General features: G+C 39.1%; 1 protein-coding gene across 2 annotated transcripts in view; it reads left to right on the forward strand.

Moving 5' to 3' along the window:
* LOC122844370 (protein turtle homolog B-like) overlaps window positions 1–17,318 on the forward strand; it is a 96,074-nt gene that overhangs the window by 73,125 nt on the left and 5,631 nt on the right. For both annotated transcript variants that reach the window (XM_044139731.1, XM_044139732.1), the window contains 4 exons: window positions 400–564; window positions 1,301–1,346; window positions 7,438–9,084; window positions 16,776–16,903. In XM_044139731.1, the coding sequence (XP_043995666.1) occupies window positions 400–564; window positions 1,301–1,346; window positions 7,438–9,084; window positions 16,776–16,903 (1,986 nt within the window). The remainder of the gene's footprint in view (window positions 1–399; window positions 565–1,300; window positions 1,347–7,437; window positions 9,085–16,775; window positions 16,904–17,318) is intronic.

A 17,318-nucleotide genomic window follows, 5' to 3' on the forward strand; every position in this document is an offset into this window, starting at 1 on the left:
TTTTATTGTCTTTTTTTAACATTCCAAAAAGTAGCACATTAATGTGGAGACAGAAAGTTCAAAACCACTTTCATAATCTTTCCTGGTTATTCAGAGCACTGGGTGTTCCCTCAGGGGACACTGTGTTCTCTTCCTCCGCTCTCACATTTGGACAGTAATCTCAAAGCAAATATCAGCCGCGAACCAGGAGTGAGAAACTGCTTCTGTACTGTAGAGTTCATTACGAGCAAAGTCACAACACGTGCTGACAAAGCTGATGAAAAGCTCCCGTGTTAATCATCATTTTCCATTCTCACTACAGGCCACCACAACTTTGCCAACAACTTCTTTGATCTCCTCCATGCTAGGGGTTTGCTGTTGATGTTGACCGTTTTCTGGATTTGGGTTGTCGCCTTGCAGATTTCTTCCCCCCTCCAGAGATGGTGGAGGAGCGTGGACTGACGCGGCCTGTGGTGGCTGGCATCGTGGCCACCATCTGCTTCCTGGCTGCAGCCGTCCTCTTCAGTACAATGGCTGCCTGCTTTGTCAACAAGCAGCGCCGGAAGAAACTCAAGAAGAAAAAAGGTCAGGGGAAGATTCTGTCTTCTTCCCTCAATTTCTAAGTCAGAAAATCCTCTAATATTATATTATTCTGTGCCATTTTCCCCCATGTTTTCTTAGACTAATTTCTGCTTCTCTTATTAAACTTATTAAATAAATTAATATAATTTTGGTTTTTAAAAAGTTGATTCACATCTAGTAATGTGTTAAATGAGAGGGAAAAGACTGAATGAAGGTATTCATTGCACTAATTGTTGCTATGATATTCATTCATTTTGTTGACTTCACATTTTGAAGTCAACAAAATGTGAGAAAGTGTCGGAGCCTGTTAAGACTTTGTTAACAAGACCTGATTTTCTGCATTACCTTACGAATTCAGTGAAGGGAGTGCTAGACTTCCTGAAAATTGGATCAGTTTAATTCGGAAAAATCATGTAGGACAACGGTGCTACGGGTAATTTAATTAACTATTTGACTACACCATTCATTCATGAAAAGTGCTCATCTGTCAGATTAGAAGGGATCCACTTGGTAACGGCTGTGTGTCCTCTCTTATATAAAGTAGCTCAGTGATACGTGAAAGAGCGTTCAAGTCAGTAAAGTACAGTATAGACTTTGTGGGAGGCTTTTTCATCATGCTGAATAATTATTAGGTCTATTTTTTTTGTTGTTGTTGTTTGTTCTCCTCTTACGTATACCCCGCCTGCAAATGAACTTTGATAACAATAGAACTGTCTTGTATCTTTCTCCCACTCTCCAGATCCCCCTCTGTCCATAACCCACCTCAGAAAAAGCATGCAAACACCGTAAGTATTCCCCCCAGAACACCAATGCACCAATACAAACACCCAAACGTTAATGAGGATTTCTGTTACTACATTTGTTGAGGTTTTTGTGTGAAGTACTGTCAATAGTCGGGTTTACTCTGAACGCATTGATTCCTACTAGTCAGTTACTGAAAATACAACTGCTTTCTAACAACTTTTTCTTTAACAGGACTAGATCTTTACTTTAAGTACTAAACATTTGTGTAAAGCCACTATTATTTTGTCAAGATAATCAAGTCTCTCCCATGTGGCAATAAACACAGAGATGAACACTCAAATTGTTTTTGGACAAATGTTTCCCTCAAAATGCTTATATGTATATATATATATATATATATATATATATATATATATATATATATATATATATATATATATATATATATATATATATAACGACAGACTGGCGACCTGTCCAGGGTGAACCCGTCTCTCGCCCGGAACGTTGGCTGGGAATTGGCACCAGCAACCCTCCCGACCCCATTAGGGACAAAGGGTGATTAGAAAATGGATGGATATATATATATATATATATATATATATATATATATATATATATAATATATATATATATATATATATATATATATATATATATATATATATATATATATATATATATAAATTTTTTTCCGATTGCGTTTCTTGCCATTTTTTGATCCCTTAAATCTCACAGTATGGTATTATGATTGGATGGAAGTAAGCTGGATTTGACTGTATTTAGATCGGACTGGGAGGACCGAATAGTATTAGGATGAATTTGACTGAATTCAACGAATAGAGTTCAGATTAAACGCATAAAACTAAACAGGATCTGTTTACTGAGGGGAAGGTTGGTGATGTTCTGGCATCACGTTCTACTTGTCGGGTAACAAACATCATATCTGTACATAATTGTCAAAGTGCCACTAACATGAACAAAGAGCAGTGTGCTTAAACATCACTACAAGTCGTACAACATTCAAAATAATCCAACACAGGACAATAAAACAACTCTGGACCGCTGTCGTCTTTACTGTGCAGCTTTGTGTCCAAATTAGGCCCTGTGGACAAACTCTTCAGCAGGTTGTGTCCATAAGGATTTTTTGTGCACCGAGACTCACAGTGCAAACATTTTCTAAACCAAAATCACCAACCTGGAATTTGGGCTGTTAAAATGTGCATATAAATGACACAGCATAACAGTCAAGACATTTTTTCCCCAAGTGAATGTGTTTTCATTAAAGCTACTTGTGAAGTTTTGACGTTAAGGAGTGTACCGGCGTACGCTAGGGGTTGAACGACTACATATTTTTTAAGGTCGACTACATCATGATAATAGTCGAGTCGATGTCGACTAGTCGCGGTGACGTCATAGTGACGTAAGCGCAAAAACCCTTCACAACTACTTGGAGGCTTTATTAGCTATTTTCACGGCAAATATTACCCCCCCCCCCCCCCCCCACACACACACACACACACACACACTCCCCTTCTCCTGCTTTTACTAAGTCTATTATGGAGAATTAAAAGAGCAATAAACAGATCATTCTTCGTGAGCAGCGGGGAAAAGTTTGTTGCACAAAGTCGGGTCTGACTTTTTTTTTCTAAACACCGGCTGATGCTGATGATCTCTGGATAGTTACTATAGGAGTCAAATTATCACACTGACTACATGGTGCTTTTGGAACATCACAAGCCAAACTTGTTATGAACGGATCCCGTTTGGTTACAGCTGAATTCAACGAAACTACCTGCTTCTCCTCCGCCCGATGCGCGGCAGGAAGCTCTGCTGACTCAGCAGATTGAACAATTTAAGATATTTTCTAGTCAACATCAACATGATAAAAGTCGAGTCGATGTCGAGTTGACTAGTCGTTGTGACGTCATAGCAACGCAAGACGCAAACTTTGGAGTAACGTACAGGCTTTATTACCCGTTTTCACGGAAAAATACGGCATTTACACAGAACAGCAACAAGTGAAACAACAAAACATCGGGATAGTTTATGATAAATAATAAGTTGCTGGGAAACCAACATTCAAAAGGAAACGCACATCTTTTAGATGGCATTACCACAGATCTTTATTTAATCAGCAACATAACATCATAATGTATTAGTTAGATCGTCGTGACAAAGACACTCGCGAGCCGCTAAGTGACATCCTTAGCGGGAAGGGGGCGAGTTTTAGACGGCTCGTGTTTTGTAGTCGACTGCAGCTGCAACTCCATCTCCTTTTAAAAACACTGTAAAACCACAAATATGCATCCATCTACATATCATTTAAACTAATGTATTAACTTATTTTTATTGTGTCTTGTGACGTTTACTGTGCTGTCAGATCAGTACAGGCTGTCACCACCGGCAATCACATGACTGCGACTAGTCGACATGAAATGTAAAAACTCGCGAGATGTCCTAGAGTCGACTAGTCGACTAGTCGACTAATTGGTTCAACCCCTAGCGTACGCATGTGTGTGTGAACTCTTTTAGTTAAAGTGTAAAGTGTTACTGAAAGGTATATTTTTTTTCAATGAAACCACTCTGCTGGTTTCTTCAAGCATCTGCTGGTTAAAGAGCTTTCAGTTATTGTGCTTACACTTCAAATCAACATAAAACATGTTTTATGTTGTCCTCTTTGTTCTCAATAAATGTTCTGCAGTTTTGAATTCTTATGTTGGAAAAGGCTTTAAAAGAGGATTTTTGTCATTGTTCCATAAAAGTCAGTGTGGTTGTAGCCCTTTAAATTCTTCTTCTACAATCACAGTTCTATTATGCTTTTTACACGCGCTGCACTTTAATCAGGTTTTCTCTGAATCTCTGACTCCTCTTTTCCTCCTTAATTAAAACTTTTTTCTTCTTCCCTTTCTTCTTTATTCATGCCTCTCATTACCAAGCCACCTTTTAGTGCCCATATCTTCTGTGCTTTTTACTGTCTAATCTCCCCACCTTTACAGGAGTCCACTTAGTTTCTTTCCCAGCCTTGAGTCCTACTGGGACGGGTTGACTGCACAGTACAAGCCACAATCTTCCAGTCCTCAGTGAGTGTGCCCAACTGTTGTCCCCCTGATCTTGCACACTATATAATCCCATTTGCACTTCGATCCTCAAAGCCCTGTCTGCATGCTTCCGGCTAAATGTCCCAACCAGGCAACAACAATACTGGTCTTGGTCTTAAGTTCTGAGATGGTTTCAGACGGTATTGTGGACTTCTTCCTTTTACATGGCAGTGAGACAGTAGCCATCATATTGCAGTTAATTCTCGTTTTCAATTACTGGCTGTTTCTCGATTGTTGAGAGCTGCTGACGTTTCTCTCAGCATACTGCAATGCTAAGTCAAAAGTTTAGTGATGTGTGGTAAACCTGCTGGAGGTCCATCTACGTGTCCGTGGTGAAGTCAATGTGTTCATGGTGCTTTAACGGCAAAGACTGCACTGAAGAGAAAAGACACTGGAGGTAATATACTGAATTTAATAAAGGTGATTTGTGCCCAGAATCACTTGGTCGAAGGCAAATAACATAAGAAGGAGGTTCAGGTTTGTGTGTATCTAGCAGTGTTCAACTAAGAAAGTAGTTAGAACGTGAGGTCAACTCAGTTAAAACTGAAATTCTCAACTATTTCCAACTGTAAGGTTTTTATAATTTTTTTGTGGGCTACATTAACAAGCCAAATCATGGTAAATTAAATGAGAGAGTGTCAACACGAACAACGCTAAAACTCAAAAAAGAAACATTAAGAGCATGGCTAAAGTAGTGTTGGGTTAAATATAATTGTGGCTCGTGTTTTCTTTAGTGTCATCCCCTTTATTAAGCCAGCACATCTTTAGTTTGTTTAAAACTTAGTGGAAGCGTAATCAGGACAATGTGAGGCAGATGCAGTTGTGGTTTATATCATGAAAAACAGTAGTGAACCTGTGAATGTTTTGTTTTTTTCTACCTCGTCTACATGGACACATAAATATCTTTTTACATTTTTCAACAATGTGTTGTTGTTTTTTTACCTTCAAAAACTCTCAGCAAATGAACCAAAGATGCAAATGCAGCAGGAAATGTCCATTTGCCTTATATTCCTGCTGTTGAGATCAGAAACGTAATAGAAAGGACATTTTAATTGAATAGACAAAAAAATGCAATGTTGTTTTCTATCTAAGCATTGTGAAATTTTGGTCGAAAGGTGAAAACTATAGTCAGTCGTATAAATTCTGACTTCTAATTGAAATCATAAATAAAAGTGGTTTGGGTTGATATAGCTCTAGCCTTCAATGTTCTTGTTTTGGGACTCTAAGCTAAAAGTAATTTTTTCTGCATATTTTCAGTTTTACATAAAGACAAAGGCTGGCAAAGCTTATATAGATGTAATAGAGATGTACATGGAAAAACACTATTACACTGAGCAAATCATTGTGTTTTCTGTTGATTAGACTCAGCAAAAGATTTGTAATGTTAATTATGTCCCTCCAACTCTTCACAAATGGGAAAACGTTAAAGTTTACATTTTCAAATAATACTAGTAATAATCAAATGCATTAATATATATATATATATATATATATATATATATATATATATATATATATATATATATATATACACATTTATATACGTGTGTGTGTGTGTGTTATGTTTATTCTTTCTTGTTTTTTGTAGTGCTTTAAGCTCAGTTTGGAAAAGTCCCTTAAGTCCTTTTTTGAAACACTTTTTATTGAAAACCCTCATCACATTTTTTCATCCAGTCCAAATACATAGATTGTGTTTAAATACAAATACATGTGGTTGTGTTTTTCCTTTTCATTTTCAAAGCAGTCGAGTTCTTTCAGTGGTGTTTGTAAACTGCTATATAAGTGATGTTTCTACTGCAAACAGCAAATTGTGATTTTGATAAACACCTAGAAATATACAAAGAAGTATTTAGATTTGTATTACACACTGATTGTGTAGTATAGTTAAAATATTGTCAATATTGTGATGTATGCAGACTGTAAATCCTAATTTTGTCCTTTGTAGTGGCGTCATTGTTTGCATGTTTAGCACCACAAGAAGATTAAATGATCAGAAAATTCAAGTTTCCTTCTTACTTACGGTATGTTATACAGAAAACTGCCCTAAAAAAAAAAAGAATAATAAGAAAAAGTTTGGCCACAATTTTTCAGAAAGAAGCTTTTGGGATAGCAGGCTATGTATTCATCTGTCTGAGTTTGTAATCAGGTGCTGTAGTTTCCCAAAACGAGTCACATGTGCATGACATGCAACTGGGTACAATATTGGTAATGATATCCACAGTAACTTGTTGCTGGATCCACTAGGATTCAAAACAAAACCATAAATATTTTCAATTTAGGTTATTTTGTGCAGTTTTGTGATTTATATTTGGTTCTGGGTGTTTTTCTATGCTTTTCTGTCTATGTTTAGCAAATCGTTTTTCTACCTATCACCAACATTTAGTGTCAGGTAGACACAAAAGTTTGGTGCGATACTATTTTACATATCGCACCAGCTGACCAAATCATTTTTTTGAATTATGAGGGTGGAGTTGTAAGGCTTCATATGAGATATGGAGATACTGTTAACTAAAGAGAGATTTTCTCACTTATATCTTGTCTTTGACTTAATTTAAATTTGCCAGTCTTATTATTGCAAAAACTGTCTATTGTTTCAAAACTGTTGTAAAATGTAGGGTCAAGCAGTACTTGGTGACTCAATCAAATCCAGTTTGTTGTTGTCCACCACTTGTTCTGAAATATTTGTGATGAAGTTCAGCATGATGTTCTTAAATGTGTTGTAATTGTGTAATATCTCTCCCTTCAGTGCACCACCCTACCTGCAAGAGAAGCTGTTAAATGACACCAAACCTCTGCTAGGATAACTTTAGGATTAACTAAAATGCAGCATATTTTGCTGGATATCCATGTTTGTTACTGACCTATGCTGTTGTTGTTTTAAACTCCAACCCATTAGTCAGAAATAAAATTTCTGTCTTCTTAAATGTTTAATGATGTCATAAGCTTATTTTTAATGCAGGTGAAAATGTCTTCATCAGAAAATTCTGACCTGATAAATGTTCTTATATTTACTTCTCTATTTTTGACATAGGTCATCTTCAGGAAAGGTGAGTCCGGAGAGCATACGTTCAAAGGCATCTCCATCAGAGTCGTCTGAAGAGAGTCATGACCAGCGTGGAAGGAAACCTCCTCCCAGTCCAGGAAGGAAAGAAGAGTTATCCTTATACAAGAAGACCAAAAGAGCAATAACAAGCAAGAGGTACATGTCCAAGCATGAAGCTGAACCAACAACACCTATTGAACTTATCAGTCGAGGCCCAGATGGACGATTTGTCATCGATCCCACTGATGCAGTGTCAATCAAGCCCCGCCGTATCGAGGGCTTCCCCTTTGTGGAAGAATCAGACCTTTACCCAGAATTTCGGCAATCGGATGAAGAGAATGACGATCCCAGGCCTCTTCCACCAGTTATGGCACCGCTTCGGCCTCACCAGATTTCCCCAATCTCCAGTCAGGAATCTTACCTCCAGCCTCCAGCCTACAGTCCTCGTTTTCACAGGCCTTTTGAAGGTATGACCATCATGGAGAGCAGTCAACTCCATGCCACGAGACAGATCCGAGGCGCTCTCCACCATAGAGCTTTCTATGGCTATCTGGGACCACCCGGAGATCATGATCCCCCACCTCCTTTCTACATGCCTGATACCAGCCCTCTGAGGTCGGTCATGTCCTCTCCCCCATACTTTGCTGAGGGTCCTTTTGCACACCACATGATTCCTGAAGAAATCGGAGAGGGTGAATTTCCACAATACGCTGTGTCCGGCTTCCCACTCCCTCTGACACTGACCTCTTCTTCTCATTCACCAGAGATTTGGCAGGGACTAGATTTTACCTTTTCAAGTCTGGAGGGGCCTCAATTTATATTCCCCCCACACCACCCGCTGCATACTCGCCATGATCCTCCCTATGCCTCTCCACCTCATGTTCTTCCCCTTAGCGCTTTCCAGCATTCTTCTCTTCCAATGCCTACCTATCCAACGGTCCTGCCACTTGAGGCCCCAAGTGGCAGGACGTCAAAGAGTCATAAAAGCAAGTCTCCCAGCAAGGCCAGGCCTCATGGCTCCCCAGCCAGGCATTTAGCTATGCAAGAGGCACATTTAGGGCAGCTAAGACCTTCAGGCCATAGTATGGGTGTGCCAGTTTTGTCTTATACTGATCCAATGGCTCATATCGTCCCCAGCACATTCAGTAATCTGGATACACGATGGTTTGAAACCACCCCCCGTTTTAGTCCCAGACAGACTCGTAGGATGGATTCTGGTTTGCATCAGGTGGTTCTTCAACCCTCTCGACTTTCACCCCTTACCCAAAGCCCCCTTAGCTCTCAAGAGGGCTCCCCAGAGATTGTAGTGCGCCCACGCCCACGTCCAAGCATTGTGCAGCCTCCCATACCCCCAGGGATGTCAGAGATTACCCTGCTTCCACCGTCCACAGCCAGCTTTTCAAGGAGATCATCCCCATCCTCATCACCTGCTCATGGTCAGGGTAGCAGGAGAACAAGCCCCAGCTACCGTTCCCACATGGCTTTTGCCACCGCTGCAACCAGTTACCCAGCTTCCCACTCCCCATCGCCCCCCATGGAAAGCAGCAGCATATTTGGGCAAATGCCAGCTCATAGGAGGACTGAGGAGGAGATCCTTCCATCTGAGCCCTCTCCACCCCAGTTGTCAGCTTCAGGGTAGGTCTGTTAGGCATGCAGAGAGGGATGCCATTTGTGTCATCTGCCTTAACCCATAATGCTTTGATGTGGGAAGTTGCTCTGACATTTTGGCTACTGAAGTTCCATATCTACCTATTGGACCATTGGTTTAATAGTTGGGGTTTTATTTGTATATAAAATTTGAAAATGAAAGCAACCTGATTCAAAGCAACCTATTTGTTATAACAATAGATTTGCATTCTGGGGATGTTAGCTTGTAGTTTGAGTTCTGCAGCTCTTCATCTCAGACTTCAAGTTGGAGGTATTCGCCCTCTAAATCTGTGAGGCATTGCCTCCAAGTTGACCAGCTAGAAAATGCAAACCAAAAAAGAAAAATTTAAAATATTCTATTCTATGTAAAAAGTCTTGAAACTAAGGCGAGTAAATAATTAGTTGGATTGGAATGCATTGTATTCATAGATTTCATTTAACACATTTAAGAGCTAGAGTCTTTACAGTCAGCCATCATTTAAGATCTTAGTTTTTTTCATTTGTATCATGCATTACCCTGCTTTCACTTAACAGGCGGAACCCCATATTATTCATCTAATTAATGTCCTAGAAGAAACACCATCATTATGCTTAGTTCAAAGCCTTTCAAAGTGCCTTTATTAAGCAGAAGGATGCTTTAAGAAGAGTTCATCTTGGCAGGCCCTGCGGCCCATCCTCAGCCTTTGATTGCATGATCAAATCTACCTTACCTTCCAACCTCTCAGATTTTCTTACCCCCCTTCCTTTCCCCTTTCTATCACTCTTTTTCCCCAAACTTTTAAGTGTTACCAGGTCACCCCCAGGTCTGACTACCAAGGAGAGGTTTTTGGGCAAAGTGTGTCACAGGGCCTGTCCGCTTCTCATGTACTGCAATGTCTCCATCATTATGAATTAGGGGCAGGGTGGTGGTTCTTAATGACTCCTGGAGTCTTACCTGCTTTGTTTTTGATTGATCTCAGCTATCTGGGCAGCGTTGTTGTGACCAGGTCCTCTACACCGCAATAGGTAAGGGTTGGATCCATGTCTGAAAGGGGGGGGTTAGCAGGTGGGACTTTTTGATCACCTCGTCCTTTAAAGGGGAATACAAGGCTTTGAGTCTTTGTTTGATTTGTTCCTTCCGTCACTCAGCACATGTAGTTTTTTTTCTGTTGTTTACTTTCTTCTTTTTGTCAAAGTGGCTATGCATTTTACGTTCTGCAGTCTTAAGTACATTATGCATTCTGACTGATATGCATAAGCCATCCGTTGTCTGAGAGATTAGGACAAAGAGGTCTCAGCAACAGGGCTCACTTGCTTGACATGCTTGAGTTGTTTTTTAATTGACACAATTACTTACAACTATCTGTCCAATAAAAACTTCATTAAAGAAAAACGCACCCTAGGTAAAAATATCATCACAGGATGCTCATTCATACGTGCACCAGGTTCACTTTTTATGGAGTTTGAATCCAGATAAAAACTAAGTTCTGTTATCATGAACATTCTTGGTAACATAATCATAGTGCAAGTGAATGGCTGGTATGTTCAGGATGTCCAACCTTATTCTTAAATGTCAATTTACTTCACACCTTTTGAGAAACGGTGTCTTGCAAAACTATACATAACCGTTAGCTTGAAAGAAGAAAATTGATATATAGTGTTGATTTTTTAAAAGCCTACCCTTAATTATAGAATGTATGTGTATTCAGCATCTCCCACCCCTTAGTGAATCCTTTGTAGAATAATATTTTTGCCCCAAGACTTTGGGGTAATGGCTTTATCAGCTTAGATCTTTGTCTACCCTTCTTCACTAAGTAGCTCATACTCATTCAGATTGAATAATAAATGTTCGTGAACTTTAGAATTCAAGTCTTGCCTGGAATGATCAAATAGATTAAAGTCTGGACTTTGACCTAAAACACAAGCGTTGATCTAAACTGTAGCTCAGGATCTATGTTTAGAGTTGTCCTACTATAATCAGCTTTCTTTCATGATTGTCTCGAAGTCAGCTACATCTATCTTTCCATCATCTCTGACTTCTTTGTTGCTCAGTAAAACATGCCACTACCATCTTTTACTGAGGAAAGGGTGTGTTCTGGGTGATGTGCATTGTACGCACATATTTGCACTTAGTCCAGAAAGTTCAGCGCTGGGTACAGCTGACCGCAGCATCTTCTTCCATGTGTTTGCTGTCTCTCACATGGCTTATGGCAAATGTCAAACAAGAATTATTGTGGTTATCTTTCTACAAAGACTTTCTTCTTGCTACTTCTACATAAAGGCCAGATGTGTGGAGTGTCTTGTTAACAGAATGTCCTAAACAACTTGTGGATTCCCTTAACTCCTTCAGGCTTCTTGACTGCTTTTCTGATTGATGATGTCCTCGCCTGGCCCGTCAGTTGAAATGGATAGCCAAGTCTTTGTATGTTTCAAGTTATGACATACTTTTTCCATTTTTAATATTCTTTTAGATCTCTGGTTTGAGCCTCTCCACATCTTCTTCTCTGACCTGTCGGCTGCTCCTTGCTCTTCATGATGCTGTTTGTTGACTAATGTACTCATAAACATATGAAGCCTGCATAGAACACCCAAATTTATACTGAGGATAATGATGTGACTTTTGAAGATAATTGGTTGCTCTGGATTTTATTGAACACTATTAGAATAAGGAGGATAGTCACTTTTAAAATTATTGCTTGTATTTTATGATTTTCTTTCCTCTTACTATCTTTCACTTTAATTGCTACTGTATGTACATAAAATAAAATACATTCAGGTTTATGGTGGTAATGTATGGAAGAGTTCAAGAGGTATGAATATTTTTGCAAGGCACTGCAGTTGTATGTTGTGGTTTATAGATATAGGTGGGGGGGTTTAGCCTCACATTTATATGTAATTATAAAAAAGAACATTGAGCCAATAGTTACAATTTTACAGATATTTCCATAGTGGTAATGTCTATGAATAGCCTCCAGTTTCCACAGCAACAACTCAGTTCCACCAAGTAAAAAGTCAACAAGCCACACCCTTGTTTTTTATGTGCTGTGACTAGCTGCCTATAAACCTGGGTTATGAATTTGAGCGCTGGCTTCAGACCTGACCTATGTGGCAAGTAAATAGGTTAATATGTTTTCCTAAACTTCCACGTCAAAACACATTGCACTCCTAACCGCTGTGGTCTTGACATTGCTGTGCTACACACTGCATGGTCAGAACCCAGCAAAAAAATAAATAAAACAAACCCCACAAGAACTATACAGTAGTTGAATGTGTACCTCATTTTGTCTTGTTTCCTTTAACCCATTAGTCTATTTACTTCATTGAACATTTTTTACAAGGATGGAATCAATCATTGTTTGATTGTGTCGAGTTTATTTGCAGAAGCAAGGTGTTGAGTAAATTGTTACCCAAGCCTTGCAGGCAGAGTTCGCCTGCCTGTTGGAGCAACCCCCCAATAAAACTGACTGTTGGTTGTGACTTAAGACCCTCTCAGATAGTAGTTCAGCAACAAACACATGAACTTTTCATATTTATTGAGCGAGTGAAATAAAAAATAAGATGAAATAAAAACAAACATGCCACCACAAACTGGTATTTGAAATCCTGTTGACTTTTGCTATCATAAAAGATGATTTGCCTTGAACCTTGCTTTGCTACAAAATGCATGCTGTTTTCAGGCCATGTGGTTGGAGAATGAAAGGGGTACTGTCTATGACTTGTTTAAGGCAAGTTAGATTTTCTTCTGGGAACTCCGAGAGAACAGCGTCAAATTTTAGCTTTTGTAGGATTTCTTTTTTGTCTTTGGTAAAGACCACGAACCATTACTCCCACAAGTGCTAGACGTGTTCGTTATAGTTGTGTATTTACCCAGAACACCTTGTGCTAACGTCTGTTTCGTGACTCTGGATTGGTCTCTGGGCAACTTGGCATTCACATATGCATTCGAACCACACCAGAGTTCACTTCAACCAAACCGGGATCTGGGTTTGCAGGCAAACCAGAGTTCACTTTTTTGATCCGCCTCCGAGTTTGATCGCACATTTAGATTTCTCTTCAAACTAGTGTGAATGCTGAACCTTGTCATATCACCGCATCAAATTTTGCTATTTTGAAAATTTCGTTGTGCTTTCCTGCACAATGATAATAAAAGAATTTTGATTCTTCTGATTCAGATTTGTTCTGCAGACCCAGATCACCCTTATACAGTCATAATGGTTGCAGTTTCTGACTTCTTCTCAAGATGGATAAGAGGGAGAATTACTGTTGGAGAGTTAACTTTAGCCCTTCGTTCTGTGCCAATACCTCATTTTTAGTGCTAAGCAATGAGGAAACGAAAGGATGATTTGGAAGGGGCTTTAGATTAAGGTTCCTATAAAAACATAGTGGAACAGGAGAGGGAATTGCCTGCCATGTAGACTTGAGCACATTAAACTCAAACACATCAAACCTTCAAACTCATTCAAAGTCCAACATTCATCAAGGTTTTAAGGCAGATTTAGCTGCTATTGAGCACTAGCCTTATCATTGTGAAGGCCAAACAGCCTATACTAGTTTATCACATTCTTTATTCCAAAGATATCAAACGTAATCGTTAGTATCCAATAGATTATGGCACAGAATAGTTTCTTCACAAACTAAGAGGAAATTGCTGAATCAGCCTATTCACTGTCAATTGATTTCTTTTAAGCAGTACTAAATTGTTGACACATCAGTTTTTGAGCAGGACAACAAGTGAGCAATTAAAGACATACAGGTCGTCAATATGGGTCAGCAGTTTTCAGGTTTGAACCATTTTCATGACTCATAGTGGAAAAGAAAATGGGTATAATACATCTAAAAATTTTAGTAATACCAATATGTTTTTTTTTTTTTGCACAATACATCTAATTGGATTGTGTTTTTCCTGCAGTCACACTAATTAGGTGGCATCAGAAAAGTCATCGTAAAACCCAATATGCTGTTCCATCCACCTGGTAATATAAGAACATTGAGCTCACCTCTCTTGGACAGCCCCAATATAATAGCCAACTACTGCCAAAAGACAAAAGAGACAGTATGACATAAACTCAACTTTTCTAGCTTATATCATCATATGATGTTATTGGCTCATCAAGAACATATATGGAGATTTGCCTTGATTCTTTCATGCATGTTTGAGAAATCCTTTAATCTCCCATGGCAACCATTCAGCTGTGCAAAACGCTTGGTTGGACTGAACTCCACCATCGAGGCACAGCTCCTCCTCAGAGTCACAGTTTCCAAACTTCTGAGCTTCCAACTCACAGTGCAGCCCTCCTCTGTGATTTTCCCACTCAGCTCCTTCAGACTAGCCAGCAGCAATTAGCAAACACCTGGTTGAACTGTGCATCTGTTGAGCTCATTATACGAGCTACTTCTCAGTGAAATGCTGGTAGAAATGCTCTTAAAGGGTTAATGGAGGAACGATGTTGTGATGACTTCTGAATAAACAGAAGTTTTTAAAGAGACACAGGCCCAATTTCAAGGTGTTAAATTGTGATGCCACATTTATCTTAAGTCATATTTGTTATATATGTATATATAGAGCATATTTTATAATTGAAGGTAACATAGTTACTTGATTTTAAACAGAACTATATGCCTGGAAATACATAATCATGCCCCTGTGATATATAAAGCCTTTGTAATCATTTAATAAACCGTATTTTAAGTAATTTGTCTTCTGATATCATCACCTGGTGAAACAACTTGTGTAACACTTTCTTACCTGCTTACAATTTCTGATCACAGATCACATGTACAGGCAGGTGTTGTAAATAGGACTTCCATGTTAGACTGCTGGAATTCAGACATCTGTTTCCAGACATAATGATACAGTGACGTTTGTAGTTTCTCTGCACTGTAGACCTCTGCAAAATTTCAGGGTACAATGTTTGACAAAGAGAGTCAAACATTGTTGCCAAACCCGGGAGAACTTTCTCATTTTTCATTTTTAACATTAAAAATTGCATTTAATTTAATTTCCCTTTGGGATTAATACAATATTTTTAATGTAAATTGAACTTATGAGATACATATTCATGCTTACTGTTAAAACACTACATAAACATAGATGACCTAGGCATAGATTGTTGCATCTGTGTCACCTTTGGCTATTAGTCTCTTCAGCTGAATGTACGTCATGTTTTCTTTCTTTCTCTTTTTTACATTTTTTAACAGCAAAGCAGAAAGGGCGTTGCTTGTTTTTGGCAGTGATGAAGCACATTTCTAAATCGCAGCTACTATGCTTAGGAAGTTTTTTCATATATTGTTATGTAGAAAATCCAGTAGATTCTTCCCAGATCTCGAAAAGCTGTGGAGCAACAGAAGTCTAGATCCGCCTGCAGCCCCACTATGAACCGAGACATATTGCTGGTGGACACAGGGATGTAATACTCTGCATAAAGCACCCGTGCATTAATTTTAATAGCCGTAAGTTTGGACTGCAGAACAGATTTCTCTGTGTCCTGCCATAGATACTCACTTACCTGATTTTATTCTAAGGAACAAATACTTTGCAGAAGTCAGGCACTCAAGGGGTCAACGACTCCCTAAAAATAGACTGAAGTGCCCAATGAAGTGCTTTTGAATGTATTCCCCTTTAAAGTCATGTTCCATGTGCAAACTGCCATGCATGCCATTGCTAAATATTGCTTCTCCGTTTCAAAAACAAAACAATTATATGGGAAAGAAAAAAAAAAAAATCTTGTTACATTTGTTGTCCTGGTGCTTCGCTTTTCTTTGGCTTATTTTTCATTATGTGACTGTTCCTGAGTAGTCATTTTCCCCTCCCGCCATCTCTCCCCCTGTCAGCATGGTGAAGCCCATTGTAGACAGTATCCATGTCTATGAACACATATTGATGATGCTTTGTCGCTCAGCTGTGATTCTCCCCCTCTACTAACAGCATTTGGTTTCTCTCTGCAGCCACGGTGGGAAGATGGGCTCTTTGCAATGCTAATTGTTTTCTGTGTGTTTGTGGCAGAAATCTGTGGGCTGCCAAACTCTATGTGCCTCCATAAACAGGAGGGAGTTGGTGACAAGCTGCCAAATATACTCTACTTACCAATAAAGTCTATGCAACTGTTGTTTTCAGAAAGCCATTACGTCACTTATACAGTAAATATCCAACTATGAAAGTGTTTTTTGTATTTAACATGCCTCATTATTGAAAATCTTGTTGAACAATTTTGCTCTGAAACCAACAGTTCCAGACCTGTTTAAATGTCGTATTGATGTGTCCTCTTTAAAACATGACTCAGTGATCTAATCTGCACCGTAGGTGTTAAACTGGGGGGTCTAATATTCAAGATGTAGGTTCGATCAGTATATATATATATATATATGTAAAATATGGATTATATCGTTCAATGAAAATATTTCTTCAAGATGCATCGAATTTATGTAAATTTAAATTTTGACCAGACGTTTTGTAATTAAGCTATTTGTTTTATTCCAAATGATATCGAACATTGTGATAGTTGTAAGGCTCATATTCTGCTGGATGTCAGGGTAAGGTTTTTCAGGTTAATTAATGAGTTGTGTCATTTTTAGTCCATGTAATAGTGCTGATTTTGGGGCGCGGGGGTGTTTGTACTCTTCTCGATGCACAAACACAGCGTGCTGACCACGATCGGCCCAGAGTTACCCGTGTTTTTTCTTTCTCTCTTCCTGTCATTTAGAAAACGTCGAGGTGCGTCGAGAGCCCATTTGGGGTTTGAGAGGAGTGATGCACTGAGATACCAGCGTGTTAGAAAGGCCAAGAAGATGACGATGAACAACAACAACTCAAAGACCAGAAAGAAAGCAGGTATGGACAGTTTTCCACACCCAATAGGGGTAACTGAGGACCAACAAGTGCCTGGATTACAAATACAAGACAACCTAGTAGAACCAAAACCCAGCAACTAGACACAAGGTAGACCAGGTTCCAAGAAAAGAGAATGAAGAAAATAACCCAAACTCTAATCCGCCTGGAATTTAACCAAAACATTCAGTTACCCTCATAGATTGTACCAGAACAACAGATTCCAGCTGTGATTTAGCAAAAACGATTCTCGGTAGACGTCTTGGTAGGAGCTTTGGCAGGATTTCTCTAATGCAGCAAAAAGCAAGGGAGAGGGACCTGTAAGGTGCGCTTGTTCAAATTTTCAGGCTAAGTCCACAGTTCTCTTTAAACTCCTGACTGCAGCTTGAACTGTATCTTCAACAATGCTCAGGATGTT

Source organism: Gambusia affinis, linkage group LG15 (genome assembly GCF_019740435.1).
Source record: "Gambusia affinis linkage group LG15, SWU_Gaff_1.0, whole genome shotgun sequence".
Lineage (NCBI taxonomy): Eukaryota > Metazoa > Chordata > Actinopteri > Cyprinodontiformes > Poeciliidae > Gambusia > Gambusia affinis.